Raw genomic sequence first — 16,081 nt, forward strand, 5'->3', positions numbered from 1 at the left:
CCCGCCGAGCGCCGCCATGGCGTCCATGCTGCTGCAGAGCTGCGGGCGCCGCGCCTGCCGCCTGCCCCGAGCGCTGCGCCGCCGGCCACAGCCCGGTGAGGCTCCCCCGGGGCTGCTCGCCGGGCCTGGGCGAAGGGGAAGGGGAGGGTGGAAGGGAGAGCGGAGGCGGCGGCGTCTGGGGGCTCCCGGCGTGGGCGGAGAGGCTGGTGCGGGAGAAAGGGCCGCGGCTGAGTGCCCGCCGGGGGCGACTCAGGGCTGGGCAGGGCGCTGCTCCCGGCCCGGCCTGGCCCGGCCCGCGCTCCCTGGGTCCTGCGGCCTCTAAGCATGTGCTTCCCCTACCAGCGTGGTTGGAGAGGATGCTCTGCCGTAAGGGCAGCTGGGACAGGCGTATTCTTTAAATGCCGGTTGGCTGGGAAAGGAAAAACACGTGCGTTTTGCTGAGGTGCAGGAACTACGTCTTGGTCCTGCCTGCCTTGTTCTCAGCGTAGCTTGGGTGTGGAGTTGTCGCTAGTTTATGTGCTCCTTCCCTTTGAGAAAGTACAAGGGGTTTTTTTCTTAGTTCGCAGCAGGAAGGATATGTGAATTCGCCTTTTTCCGCGTGGCTTTGAAAGCCTGGCAAATAAAAAGGGAACGCAGTTTGGGATACTGATTAATAACCAAGATAATTTGACGGTTTAAGGATCTCTGGGTGGTGAAGTTCAGTGGCATGAAACAGCTGATAACTTGAGACATGTGCGAGGCCTGTGGTTGCTCTTTACGTCCCAGAGCTGGAATGGCAGGGGGTTAGTGAGGAATGAGGGAAAGCTCAGCAGGCAGCGGGTTGTTACTGACACTGTCACTGACACGGCCCCGGCCTGTCACTGGAGTGCTGTCACTGAGAACAGGCCAGCAGCACGTCCAGATTCAGGCAAACCTCGTGAGCCAAGAGGAGGCTTGTCCATTATGATGACCAGGCTGTCCTCTTGGTTACGAGTAATCACACAAATGTGGTAGCTTCTTCTAGTTGATGGCTTTTTTTTTAAACTACTGTTGTAAAGACATTTATTTAGGTTGAGCTTGTACAGTGACCTCAAAAAAAAGCAACAACTGGGGTATCTCAGCTGTCCAGTTTATAACAGGAAGAAACGCATCCATGTACCTTCAAATTATGTGGGATTAAATTTGATTCTTCTGGTTGCATAGCATAAGAAGTGCTAATGATCGCTCTGGTTTTGCGTGTTATAAATCTTAGAGAACCTGTGCTGAAATACTGTGATAGAATCAAATAATTACTCTGCTGTGGTGCACTATGGTTATGATACAATCAGTGCTTTTATTTGGGGTGTTAATTTATTATTAATGCGTTATTGTAAGGTGTAATTTTTTTTGTGTGGTGTTCTGCTTTACTTAGCTCATCTTCTTTAGCTCTACATGTAAGTAGTCTAAGATTAAGTTAAAGCTAAGTGCTTCTAAGAATCCTAAATGTTCTTCCTGTCAAGATCAGACTGTTAAGTACTGCAAGCTTACACTTCTGTAAGGACTTACTTCATGTTAGCATTTTATTTTTAAAAAACTCTAAACATAGTAACAGTACACAGCTATTCTACATTAAAAACTTTGGTTTTGATGTTTCATTAAATATGTGAATAAAGTTTCTCATTACTCCTTTTTCATGAGGAACGTGTCAACATATAATTTTTCTGGCACTACTGCCTTTCTTTCTTACAAAGCTAATGCAAGTTTCTTAAATGAACAGTGTTGAGTGTGGTTAAGCAACATTCACCTTGTTTAGACACTTCTGGATGTCTGGGTTACCCTAGAAGCAAGGATTATGGACTTTGCTCCTCTTTGTAGGAAGTATTTTATTTCAGAGCTGGTTTGCTCTTAGGTGCGTAATTATAACAGACACTGCAAAACATAAAGAGCTCTTGTCAGAACTGGCAGAGTTGGAATTAACAGTTTCTGTGTGCCTCTTCACACTCTGAATAGCTGTACAATAAGAAGCATTTGAGTCAGCATATTTTCTTATGGCAACCTTGGAATTTTGTTCTTTGACCCCTTCCTTAACATTTAATGAGTTTGGTTGGAAAGAAAGTAAGTGAAGTGAAAGTGTCTTGCTGCCTGTGGAGTTTTATCTAAGAAACTCCAAGCCAGTGTTGATCTCCAGATCATCCCTGTTTGTTCCAGGGGCACCTGTCCATAGCAGGCCGTGTCCTCTCCTAGTAGGACTCTGGTTTTTGGCACATGGGCTTTGTGTGCTTCCTGGCATTCAGGTGAGACAAGCAGATTACCCTGCTGTGGCTTACCTGTCTAGACACTGAGTACTTATCTGCTTTGGTCAGCTCTTCCTTAAAGTCAGGGACATCCTGTGAGATGCCTTTTGGGTTTAGAAATTCAGCTGCTGTTCTTTCTCTAAATATTGGAGAGTGTCAGAATGCCTTCACAGATTCTCAAGGCTTGCTTTTTGAGCCAGAAAGACACAGTTTTTCCTTTGGCTCTACTTGCAGTGGCAGTAAGTGCCTGTTAGAGTTTGATATAACTTGAGATGGATAAATCCTTTGACTTGGTAATGCGATGGCTTTTGCTGTAATTATTTCAGAGCCCACTAAGCATGGGACATCCCTTGATTATTGAGATTTTCATCAGATAAGTTATCTTCTATATCTTCTGATTGTCCCACCTGATTTTGTGGTATCTCTTTTCCCTTAATACTTAAAGTATCTTGTATTTGGATGCTGTGTTTTCTCAGATAGAGTTTTCTACTTTAGGTTCTGTCATAGGCCATATCTTGGCTTTAATGGTGGAAAAGGGTACCACTAACCTCTAAAATGACTTTTCTATCCTGCTATCTCTTAGGATTGACCAGAAATAGTAGGTTCCAGATGAGAGAAACAAACCACAGCATACCTGCTCTATCCAGCTTTCCAGTTTTATTTTGGATACAACGAATTCTAAGAAGATTGGCCAGAAAGTGCCAAGGCATTTGGAGTCTTGCTTGTGTGATTTTCCTATAATTTGTCCAGAAATCTTTTTGCAGTTGGTATAACTCAACTACCTGTTGAGTTATTGTAGCTAGGTGTTGATACAAGATTTATTTTTTTAAAGTCTCCTTAGGGAGATTAATTCCTTTCCAGTGATTTCAGGGATGATTTTCACTGATTGTAGATTGTGTACAGCCATGAGGTAGCATTTCATGTTGCTGATGCTTCTTCCATGGTTGGAAGGCTTTGAAGCATGGCCCTTTATTGAAGCCTGTGAAATGATTTATCATTTCATGGTCTCTCCTCAGTTTATTTCCAGAGTGGATGCAGCTTGTCTCTGTACCTAGATAGAGGATGGCTGTATATAGGTGTCAGTCCTGCTTGTGGACTTTATTAGCTATTATTAGGATTGATTCTGAGTTAGTGTTTTAAATAAAATTCATTTTGAGGAACATGGCTTTTTCTGGAAAGCTAACCTTTCATATGCTTTGGGTCAGGTCCTTGCCCTTCAAGACAATTTGTATCCTTTGCAGAGAGATCACAGAGTAGGGCTGTTTGTACCAGATGCTAATCAAAAATGTATTCAAGTGATGTGGTTTTGCTTCTCTAATGAAGTGTGTTTAGGTTCCTACTCATGTTTTATTTGTTGTTTTGCTTAAAACAAACAAAAAGCTATTTTCATCCTAAATGCTTGCAAGTGCTCCATTTGGATCATCTAATCCAGTGTTGTCACGGAGCTATTAAAAGATTATATTTGCTTTCAGTGAAGTTTTTCTGCAATATAGTCACTTGCCCGAGGGACTTGGAAACGTGTCTTCAGGTGACTGAACAAGAGCAAGCAGTACCTCACACATCCACAGATGTGCACAGGCAGTTTGCTTGAGCATCTCATCTGCCTTACAGAATTGCTTCCCACCTGTTTTCTCTTTTTTTGTGCTGTAAATTGGGGTTACAGATTGAGAGAAATAAGAACAAGGCATGTGCTTTGACTTCTCTTGGAATAGGGTGAAGTATTTGGGCTTCAGTACTTCACATGCCTACTGTCAAAAGCAAAACAGAATTCAGTCTTGGCAACATCCAAAGTGTGAATGTGCATAGGGAAGTTGCTGTTAAGCTATATCTTTGTGCTTTTAGTAGTAGCCATTCCTATGTAAAGGTTGGTCTTGTAAATCATGTGCTTGTGTGCAACTCACTGTGTAGATAAATGTCATGCTGAATTTCAGAATTAATGCTAATTATTGGTGTTTTTTCTAGGTAACTTGGGAGATCGGGTGTGTCTTAGCTGTACGTCTCTGAGGCTGGCAAACAAGATGTGAGTAAATATGAACATTTTTCTGAACTCAAAACTGTACAAAAAATCAGTTAGTGTAGTGTTGCAGAGCGTAGGTTTAAATCTAGACCAAGTGCTAAAATATTAGCTTCAGCTTGTGTTATTGACAGATTAAAGGAAGTCTGAGTATTACTCTCTTCACCTGCTTGGTTGTGTGTGGGAGAAAGAAACTGAGATCTTCCTTTTTCCACCCACTTCCTCCCTTTTTGTTTCACTTCTGATGTGAAAGCAGTAGAATATTAATATTTTTCTTGGGTGATTCCAGGTGTCATAATGGGATGTGATGAGTTTCCCGCATACTTTCTCTGTGGAGTACCGTAAACATTGAATCACAGCTAGTTTGAAAATCATAGCTGACAGTTGGGAATGTAAATCGTTTGATTTGTATCTCTATGAAACCAGAGAAAGTAGTGTATTATATGTTACAGCCTTGGGTGATGGTGTCCTCTTCTGAAAATGAATCCAGCTGTTGTGTGCCCTCATGGAGCTTAAGGAGTTGAATGTTGGCAGAATCCATTCTCTGTTTCTGGCTTGGCTCACAAGGCATACTTGTGGATATGAATTTCCTAATCCCTTTCCTTGGAATATTAAAATATGTGTTCTGTAGTTCATTTATAGTCAAACTGACCAGGGCACAGTGACTATTCTTCGATTTCCTGAGTTTCCATTTTAACACAAGGATGTGTCTCTAGACACAACCCTTTAATGCAAAACAAACTAATTCTTTTTCAGACATGTTAGTTCTATATCACCTGCTGTAGAATTAATTGTGGTCATTTTTTTAAAAATACATGAAGCATTTCCAAATATCTATGTACTTTTTTGTAAAGACTTTTAGTGTAAGTCTTATAAGACCTCTCTCTTGGAAATTTGGAAACTTATGATTTTAAGCCTGTGGGCTGGAGCACCTGTCATCTGAAGACAGACTGAGAGGATTGGGATTGTTCAGCCTGGAGAAGAGAAGGCTCGGGAAGGCCTTCCAGTATCTAAAGGGGCTTACAGAGAGGTGAAGAGTGACTTTTGTCAAGGGCATGGAGGGGACAGGACGAGGGGAAATGGCTTTAAAATGAAACAGGGTAGGATTAGATTAGACATCAGAAATTCTTTGCTGTGTGGTGGTGAGGCCCTGACACAGGTTGCCCAGAGAAACTGTGGGTGCCCCATCCCTGGAACTGCTCAAGGACAGGCTGGATGGGGCTCTGAGGAATCTGATGTAGTGGAAGGTGTCCCTGCCCATAGCAGGGGGTTTGGAATTGGATACTCTATAAGGTCCCTTCCAAGTCAAACAGTTTTTTTGGGGTTTTTACTGTAATTTGTTTGGGGGTTTTTTGTATTGTTTGTTTTGCTGGGTTTTTTTTAACAAAAATTGCTGTTAATGTAAGGTGGCTGCTTAAAATAAAACAAACTAGTGCCTGCACCCCACATGACCCAGATCTGAAAGCAGGGGACTCTACTATTACAAATGCTGCAGACAGACTAGGATAGAAGTCTCTCTGACCTCCTGCTTGTGAAAGTATGTTCAGAGAGGCACATTTCTTGCAAATTTTCTTTTCTCTGCAGAATCAGAACCAGTTCTGCTGGCAGAGCTCCCTTCCTCTCTCCATGCAGAAGAGTGTCGATGTATGTAGGTGGAACTTGGTCTGTAGGCCTGGAGCTCTGCTTTTGGGAAGTTCCTTAGAGTCAGGCTGGATTGATTTATGCAAATGTTTTAATCTGGTTTTGAATATGTACTTTATTTTCTTAAGAGACCTGTCATTGTCATCTGTTAATATCTGTGCAAATATGTACTTTTCTAGCTGATCAAGAGACTGTTTTGGGTAACTGTGTCTGTTTCGGCAGTTGTCTGACCATTGAATGGTCAGGTGTTTAAAACTTTAGTTTAAACTAGAAAATAATAATGTATCTTTAAAAAGTAATAATCCAGTCTTTCTTTTTTTTTGTACAAAGTTCTGTTTGAATAACATTAAATAGACAAAACCATTAAAGGAATTAAAATCCATTTTATCATGTGATAATTAAGTTTAAAAAGTGCTTCTGCCTGAAAATTGAGTGAGGGAGGTTAATACTTACAAGTGTTCAATAGACTTTTTTTTTCCCTTAAAATGTTATTCAGACCTGCAGAGCCATTTGCTCCTATTTTCTGTTCATTGACTGAAGACAAAAATCACATTCTGATTTTGTTTTGTTAGTACAATGGCTCCGTGAAGAAACACCCCAATCATTTCTGTCCTGTAGATGACTTAATGCTGGCATTTCAATTTGAGGGACACCTAATGGAACTCATTTATATAAAATATTTTATCTACTATTTTATTTTTGTCCTATCTTTTTATCAAAATGTGTAGAGTTCTACTTGGGTATAAGGAGTAGTTCTTCTGTGTGTAACAGGAGCTTTTGGGATGTTTGGGCAGTGCTTCCCTGCTAACTTCAGTCTACATTTAATTAAAGAAAAGAACAAAATTCTGAACAAGGTGCTGGTTCTCTATGCCCCAGTTCAGTACCATGATGGAATTTTTTGCATAATTTTCCACTGAAAAAGGAAAACTAAATGCATGGAGATAGTAAGAGAGGAACTCTAATGAAATCAGATTTCTCTGATACTAATTCTCTTCCTCTGACTCAGCACCTATCCCAAGTCTACAACTTCTGTTTCTTTTTCTCAAGTGTTTTGCTCAAACAGGAGAAGTAGTAAAAGGGTCTCTATGTTACTTATGAATTTGCAGAATAATTTTCAAATGTAGCTTTCTAAATGTAAACCACATCTGATGGGTACTCTTTATTTAATTGGAGTAAAATAAGCTACCTTTTCAAAGTTGTTTAATGGAAAATTCCCTGCAGATTTTTTTTTTTTGTCATGAAGTAAAACCACTTGTTCTTTTCAGGTATAGACATTGATCATAAGAGTCAAAAGTTTGCATTTTTTTTCTTAAATATGTTGTAGATGTTTTTCAAATTATGCATTTTATAATTACATAAATATATATAACTATACAACTGTATATTATATATATATAAATAGCTTATGATCTGTTGCTAATTCTTGAATGCATTTTTCTTTTGAAGGACTGTACACTTTAAATATTGCACTGGTGTCCCTCCTGTTTACACATACTCCAAAAAAGATCATTACTGTTGTTGGACTAAAGGATCTGGACAAATATACTTTACTCTTACGAGCTCTTCTGGCTCATGGACGCCACTAGCAACCCTGGGTGTTTTACGTCCCCAGTATCTCCCAGTTAGATGGTGGCATTCTTCACGTCCCCTTCAAGATGACTCCATAGTTGAAAAGTCACTGAAGTCCTTAAAGGACAAAAACAAGAAGCTGGAAGAAGGAGGTCCTGTGTATAGTCCAACAGAAGTGGAAGTTGTGAAAAAATCTCTTGGACAGCGGGTTATGGATGAACTGAAGCACTATTACCATGGTTTTCGATTACTGTGGATTGACACCAAAATAGCTGCAAGGATGCTCTGGAGAATCCTGCACGGAAACACTTTGTCTCGTCGAGAACGGAGACAGGTACTGAATAAACACCAGTTTCACTTGAGTATCCTCAGTGATTCCTCCATTTTATTTGAACTGAGTTAGTTCTTTCTGTTGTCTTCTATTCCTAGAATTAGAACTGCTAGGTGTGTTTCCCTCCTGCTCACTATGTGGACACTAAAATTTTTGGATATTTTTGCTCCAAAACATTTCAGTTGTGTTCCCTGTTATTGAAGATAAATTTGGTATTTTCTAGTTGGAACAGCAGAGGATTCTTCTGTTTTGTCACATGGGCAGCAGTTGTGGTTTGTTCTCAAGTTCCCATCCATGTGCTACATCTCTGTATATGGTCACTTTCTCTGCTTTTTCACTCCAGCTGGAAAAGTAGAGGGAAGACACTTCTAGTAAAGGTTGGATTTGTGCCAGTTCTATTTCTGGTTTGTTGCTTGCTTGTTTGTTTTTTTTTAACAGGATTAAAGCAGCAGGCTGAAATTCATGACTGATAATGTACTATCTCAGTTATAAATATATCTGAAATAATTTTAGTCCAGATACATTTATTTTCTTCATGACATGTAGCTTACATGTATGAAACTGTAAAAAGGAAACTGATAATTTTAAAGAAAAGGGAGATGCAAAATATGAGTGCTTTCAAATTTGGATAACATACATGCATTTCAATAGTAATTTCAGGTTCTGGATGAAGTAAATGGAGGCTTATTCAATTAGAATAAAAAGTTATATGGATATTTAAAAGCATTTGATGTGAGCTCATATATTAAAAGACTGCAAAATAATAAACTGGTATAGTTAATTCCTTTTTTTACTTTAAGAATGCATTGATATTCAACTTCACCCGTTCATTAGCAAAATATGCAACATGCTGATTTGATAGTTCTCATTTTACTGTTTTAAAGGACAAGATGTTTAAGCAGTTTATACAGATTAAAAATTCAAGTCTGCCTTCCTGCCTTTTTTAAATACGAAAAAAGCATTTCAGCTGTTGCTGAAAAAAAGATGCACTGGAAGAAATGCTGGAGAGCAAGAAGTGTATGTACTCTGCAGTAGGAGTGAGCAGTGCTGCTCGTGGGCACAGTCTGGCGCTCTGCAGTTTGTGCACTTGCACACACGAAGTGTTAGGGTCACATCTCTGCCCTTAAAACTTCCGATAAATGATAAAAAACATGAATATTTGCTCATTGTTTTCATAATTTCCAGATAAAATTAGGTACACATGTGAACATTTTGATGTGTATTTAGAACCCATCACATCCTAATGCAGTATGCAAAAGTTTTTCCTATATTCACAAGGTGAAACAAATAGCAAAAATTGTTACATGCACATGTAGCAGTTTTTAGTTGTGGGTGCCTGTGGTCTCTTTCCAAGAACAGCACTGGTTGATGGTCTCAGCATTTTCATGCTCCCTATTTTTGCTGCCCTCCTTACGCTGGTGCAAGAATATGCTTGGCAGCTGATCCAGCTGAGACGTTGCTCAGCAATAAATATAACAGTCTGTGCTGACGTGAGAGGAGATTATGTGGTGCCAAGAAGGAGTAACCGAGGACAGGGGAAGGTGAGGACTGGAGGACTTCGTGAAGCAGCAGTTCTGGCTTGTGCTGGCTTACTGAGAGCTTTGGGAGACTTGGAAAGCCAAGCGAGACAAATTAATTCATGATTTCAAACAGAATCAGAAATTCTCCAGAGGGTGGATTGGAACCATTGATTTTCCTGCCTATGTTGTGTTCGCTGAGCTATACTTCTGGGAAATTATACAAACAGCAGTAATATTCCATCAGTAGGTGGACTTATTAATTTGATTGCCCTTTGATCATAGATCTATCTTTCTCATATTTAAGTAGTGATCTGGCATTTGGCCTTTCTGGATTCGTTTTGGTTTTGTGTGCAGATGTTCAATTTTCCTTGTTTTAAATAAAACAGAAATTTTTTTGTTTGCAGATATGAATTGGTGTTTACACTGATGTAGCCTGTCTCTTACCTAGTGATGTGTGTTTGTGTGAATGTGTATGCATGTAATCTGGTGTAGGAGATGTAGAGAAAATAGTTTTAAGAACTGCAGTGATGTTAGTTTCTCAGTCTAGGTTTTGTGTTTTCTTTATTTGAAGGAAGAGGACATCCTGTCTCTGGAATGAAGGCATGGTAGGCTGAGAACCCAGCGTCAGTGAAAAGCAAAGCCATCTTGCAGCTAGACAAAACCCTTTACCTCTGGTGTTTTTTTAAACCTTATTTCAAGTTTGTTTTAACGCAGTTCATTTCTTTTTATCAGTTCAACCTTAAATCATGGTATACTGACTGATTTGAAGAAGTCTTAAAATTTTGATGCCAAATTCCCTAAAACTTAGCAAAAGTTGCTCCTGAACTTTAAAAAATGTAAAATTAAAATTGAAGTACATACTACCTTAAATGTATTAAGCTGCACATGAACTGACAGTCCTAAAGAAATCTTATCTTCATGCAGACTGACAAATGAGTTATTTCTGCCTGCCCTTTCCTTCCTCTTTGGAGGCAATAATGGAAGGATATGCAAGTAATCTAACCACATGAACAAGCATTTGCAGCATGGCTAATGCAAAGGGAGCTATTGCTTATGTAAACTAAAAGTCAGTTCCAAAATTCTGCTGGTACAATTGCTGGCAGGGTTTGGATTAAACAGGGTCACATACCTACACTTAGGAGAGAGGGCAGGAAGAAGTAAAACATGCAAAATATGATACTGGCTGTTAAAAACTAATGGCTCTAATGCTGGTTCCTGCAGCAGGATGGTTCAGGACATGGAAGTGAGGTGGCAAACACTATGGAGTTTGTGGCAGGTCTGCCAGCTTTACAAACTCTTCAAACCTGCAGAGGGGGGAAAAGTGGAATCCATGAGCTGTAGCAGCAGATACAAGGTAGTCACAAGGTTTTCTTGCCGTGCTGCCAAATAACGTGTGTGTAATCGTACACCATTGTATTAGGTTCCTGTGTAAAGCTGTTTTCCTTGAGTTAGCCGAGTGCAGTTCCATGATTTATGTAAGATGATCCAGGACAGTGCTGCTGTGAAAAAAAAAGCTGGTTCTGCTTGGTGCTTTAATCAAGTTTTGCAATGCCCCCTGCTCCCAGCCCTTCTCCTTGGTTTGTACTGATCCTTTTTCACTTGTCTGTGTATGTATTTATGGGCCAGTTTTACCTGGATTGGTGGTGTGACTGCTAGTGCACCTTCATGACTCTTTATACCTTGTCTCAGGTTAGCATTAGGGTAGCTTAATCCGGTGGTAAAACTGCTTCCTTGGATATGGATTTTGTAGAAATACTTGCACGCACTGACTGAAAATAGAGACTGGGTTAAAATAGGAACTCTGTACTCTAGAAAATTTTGAGGTGGGTTTTTTTGGAACTTGTTCTTCTGAGGTTTAAAATTTTCCTCCAAACTTTCTTCTTTTTTTTTTTTTTTTAACTCCCTTCTAGTCGTTTGCCTTCTATTGTTGGAATGAATGGAAAAATCCTTGAGCCTCTAAACAATGGACCAAAGCATCCCTTCTGGGAAACTGAATTTTTTTATATATATAAAAACGAAACAAAAAAAAAAAAGTGGAACTTTGAATCTGTATAGCATGTGCATTCCTCATACAGTATTTAAGATTCTGTCTGGTTTTATGCTAAGAAAATTTTGAATGAAGTTTTACAGGTTTTGTATTCTAGCAAATCAGTCCTAGGCACATGAGGTCTGTGCTGGTTGTTGCTGCTGTTCCCCTCAATTGCTTTGAGCTGCGGGAAGGGGTGGGAGGGGGAAGCATGTGTTTGGTTTTGTAATAGCATTTAGGTTGCCAGTTTTTACCACTCGTAGCTGTGTTTATCAAATCCTGATGTTGAATGACATCTGCTGTGGCCGTAGTGTGCCATAGTGCACATCTGGCCTTTGGTCTCCGATTTAGGAACAGACAGTATTCCCAACAACCAGTTATATCTGTTGTAAAATGAGGTAGAATCAAGCAATATCTGCACTCCCCAATATAAACTGAGTTCTTAAGCTTTCAACAATTACTGAAAGATTTGATTATTGACTGTGCAGCCTACTATATATATTTGTGAGTGTACAGAAATCACAAGGACAGTATTTCATGCAGCTGAAGATTCAGTAACCAATGCCTTGGCCTGCTTCAGAGGATTACTGCTCTAGAAAAGCAGTGATTTAAAAAAAAAAAAAAAAGCTACCAAGCTGGGCTCATTACCCTGGATTTAAATGTACATTACAATTGTTGTAAGGCACAGGGGGAGGGATCTTCCATTTTGTTCTTGATTACTTAGTCCATAGTAGCTCATGCATGTAAGAAGTGGTGGAGCACAAATAAAGATGCATAAAAGGAGTTAAGCAGCTTTAATGACAACAAATGACCACCTCCTGTTTTCAGGTGCTTTTAAGAGGTTTAAATGAGATACTTGTTCAATAATCCTATTGAGACACAGTGAGGCTTTTGAAATACTTTCTATAGTGTTGAAAACTCCTGAAACTCTGTAGTATATAGCAACTTGAAGAAAAACATACTAAAAACTGACTTTGTCACATCCTTTTTCTGTGTTATTTTAAATTTTCTTCATACCAAATATATATATGTGAGCCTAAGTGATAATTGGATGATCATATCACGTATTTTTAAAATAAATATTTAAATTTTAGCTTATCAATACATTTCTTTTTTTTTTCCTTCTAGTTCCTTCGAATATGTGCCGATCTTTTCCGCCTGGTCCCTTTCTTGGTTTTTCTTGTTGTCCCATTTATGGAATTTTTGCTTCCAGTAGCTCTTAAGTTGTTCCCTAATATGCTTCCCTCTACATTTGAGACAAAGTCTAAAAAGGTAAGCAGGTCTGAATTTACAATCCAGTAATATTTTTTGAAAAAATTAGAAATCTTCTTGGTAAAGAAATTACAAAAAGTCTGAAAAGTAGGTTTGTTTTTATTTTCAGTGTTAGGGTAACGCTTTTATCTCCCTTATCTTGTGTTGAAGATCTTGCTGTTTAATGTATAATAATGAACCAGTGCCATCCTGGTTTACCTGTTTATATGTGCAGGTGCTGAGCTATCAGGGCTCTAAGCCTCTCATGTCTTTTCTGCTGTCCCCATCTCCATTTTCAATTCAGAAATGAGAGCTCTGAGGCTTAATTTTCCTGACTTGTATTAAAATAGACATTGTAACATTTGTAGTCTTTATTCTTGATACAAGGTTTTTCATATGTATACTTAATATTTAAAACAGCTTCTTATGCCTTTTTTGTTTAGAGTTTATTTCTTTTAGTTAAGTTTTATCAGAATTAGAAATCCCACCAAAAAGCCCCACAAGTTCTCACTTTCAGAGTACAAAAAGCTTCCATGAGGTTTGTACATAGGGAGCTCCCAGTCAGTCACAGTTATAATCAATCATGATTGTGTATTTGGATCTAAGTAACCACTCATGTCTAATTCTGTGATAAATTCTCTTTGGATGAGATGTAGTGTAGGATTTCTGTGCTGGATACAAGAGTTGGGAACTACCCAAACCAGTTTTTTAGTTTCAATCTTTTTGTTGCTAATTTAGAGAGTGCATGTTAGTTTTAGCAGGTGAGGCCACTCCTGGCATTGCATCTCATGCCTCATGGAGCTTGGAACTTATTTTTCAGAGTAATTTGGAGATATTTGCTAAGAGTGAATGCCCTCTCGGGATGTATGTGTTACAGCAGAAGTCCAGAAGTACTTCACATGACTTCTCTGGGGCCAGAAGAAGTGATATTTCATGCACATGTTTCTGGAAGGAACTTTTAAAACCAAATATTTTCTTAACAGGAGGAAAGGTTGAAGAAAGAATTGAGAGTAAAGCTTGAATTGGCTAAATTCCTTCAAGACACCATTGAGGAGATGGCATTAAAAAATAAAGCAGCCAAGGGAAATGTGGCAAAAGATTTTTCAACGTTCTTTCAAAAGGTAAAAAAATTTAAAAATGTGTTTACTCTTGCTACATAAAAATGGCTTGGTGTTTTATTTGGTCTATGGTAATCGTCAGATACCTTTATCCTGTTTGACTTGAAGAAGCAGGATGTAGAAGTTTTTTTACGATAAATTTTTTTTTTGTAAGTAATACTTCAGTGTGATAAAGTTTTACTGTTCTTTGGTGTTCTAGCTGGTGCTTCTACTCTCTTATTCTAGAAGCGGTGTATTTTTCTCATTTGCTTCTTGTTCTCTTATTTTGTTAACAAGTTAATTCTAACATGAAACATTGTGTGCTCAGTGGTTACTTGTGTAGTTTTTGACCTTTTTTAAGCTTGGGTAAGAGAACTGGGAGAAAGGGGTTCTTTCTTAATTAACTAATTAAAACTTCGTGGGGGAAGAAAGTAAATGTTTTTTGGTCAGATCTAATTCTGCTTATAGAAACAGTTTTTAAACGCACAGTTGCCATGCTGCTGAAATCCTTTTGGTCACTGACTAGAACATTGTATAGTCTGGGGTTTAGCTGTAATGTGGTTGCTGTGTTTGGTGCAAAATTTTTCTGTTCACAATCAGTTGCTGACAGAGAGACTGAGTGTCAGACATCTGCCTCCTATATTGATGGCCTTTAGGTTTGACAGTGGTTCCTTTCACCAAACTGTAGGTAAGGGTAGAAAATTCCCTGAAGATAAAAATACCTTCTTAAATCTTCTCAGGATAGGATTTATCTCAGTCCACTCACACTTTTAATTTCTCTTAATTGTGGAGCTGTTGAATAAGAGATGGAGCCAACAACATCACTGGTGCTTTATTGAAAGTAAGGCTGTGGTCCCCTCCTTTGGGGAGTGTGTGTATTTGCACAGAAAAAGGCACATAAGCCCAGGGATTTCAGACCTGAACTTTACAAGTTCTGTCAGCTTAAGATTGTCCTGCTTGTCAGAGGTAAGAATGAAGTTCTAAAGTGTGGGGTAATGAGATGATGTTGATGGTGCCACGTGGGTTACTGGACATAATCATAGTGGGAAATTTTGCCAGTCAGCAGCTGCTTGCAAAGTCCAGGTACTTTGAAACTTCTATGCAATTACCTGTTTCTGTTATTTTTAATCTGCAGAACATTGTAAGTCGTTAGTTATAGCAGTCAGTGGCTGAAGCACCGGCCCTGCAGACCCTGGGAACGTGCCACTGCTGTGCTTCATGTTTGGAACATTTCGTTTTCTTCTGAAAGAACTGCTACTGAGAATTTGTATTTGGCCGTTAATTTCTGTGGAAATAAATGATGTTTCACTCCACGTTTGCTGGAGGAAGTCCCAAGTTCCTCTGATGACTAAAAAAAGAAGTTTCAAGCCCCACATTTCTTGTGTGTGGGTGTGCTTTTTACAGCATTATATTTCTCATTTGTGCCTTGGAGACAAAATTCATTGATCTCATTTCACTGTACCACATAATAAATGTCAGAGCAAGATGAAGCTTAAATGTTTCCCACCTTTTTGCTGTTCTTTTACAGCTTCTTCTGTGTTGAAGTATTTGATACTGCAAGAACCATTGATTATAGGCTTAGCATGTTTGCTGCAGAATTCTAGAATTTCTCCATGTTGCTTTCTAGCTAGTGATGTACTGGAAAGCTTCAGTTTGTACTCTTAAGAAACACATGGCTGGCTCTTCATCTTTAAACAAGGAAGAAAATACTTCTTATATTTTTAAAGTGCTGTTTTTGGCTCCCACGGTGAAGGCACCGGTGAAGTGGAACAAGGCATTTGACCTTCCTTTATCTGAGTTGGTTTCTCTGCTACACAAGTATCCTGGAGGTTAATGGACTTGAGGCCATCTTGTCTTCCAATTTTTACCTTTTCCTGTGCTCTCGGTAGCCGTTTACTAAAATATTTCAGTTTGCTAGTAAAAAAGTTAGGCATGATACATCAGTCTCTGTAGATAATGTTAGGTTTTCAGACTGCAGATTTTTGATGCCATGATGTCACTAATAAGCTTTCAATGGTATTCTTTAATAAAAAAATCAACATCTGTACAGGTGATAATGCTTTAGTATGACCTGATGAGACTAGGGAATGATTTTTCTCCTACTTCTTTGAACTGTTATTTCTGCTTCCTGTAATTGGATTTAATGACTGTGAAGTGCCCTTTGGCCAGACATCACTGAAAAGCTTAACTTTGCATTCGTACAAGTAGTTACATAGAACCTTCCAGTATGAAGGATGCAGAGTCCTTTCCCAAATAGTGGTTTATACTTCGGTATAACTTCGAGTACAAGAACATTTGCACTGGGGTGTTGCAGAACAGCTAGGAACTGAAAGCCAAACAATATTGTAACAAATGTGCTTGTGGAGAGAAGTAGATAGGT

The 16,081-nt window shown here is 39.1% G+C and overlaps 1 protein-coding gene across 1 annotated transcript in view; it reads left to right on the forward strand.

Annotated features, from left to right (window-relative positions):
• The first annotated feature begins 1 nt into the window (after window position 1).
• LETM1 (leucine zipper and EF-hand containing transmembrane protein 1) overlaps window positions 2-16,081 on the forward strand; it is a 31,254-nt gene continuing 15,174 nt past the window's right edge. The window contains exons 1-5 of the mRNA XM_027699865.1: window positions 2-95; window positions 4,215-4,272; window positions 7,354-7,810; window positions 12,482-12,625; window positions 13,588-13,725. Coding sequence (XP_027555666.1) covers window positions 17-95; window positions 4,215-4,272; window positions 7,354-7,810; window positions 12,482-12,625; window positions 13,588-13,725 — 876 coding nt within the window. The 5' untranslated portion in view covers window positions 2-16. The remainder of the gene's footprint in view (window positions 96-4,214; window positions 4,273-7,353; window positions 7,811-12,481; window positions 12,626-13,587; window positions 13,726-16,081) is intronic.

Source organism: Neopelma chrysocephalum, unplaced genomic scaffold (assembly GCF_003984885.1).
Source record: "Neopelma chrysocephalum unplaced genomic scaffold, ASM398488v2 Primary Assembly neopelma1_142, whole genome shotgun sequence".
Classification (NCBI taxonomy): domain Eukaryota; kingdom Metazoa; phylum Chordata; class Aves; order Passeriformes; family Pipridae; genus Neopelma; species Neopelma chrysocephalum.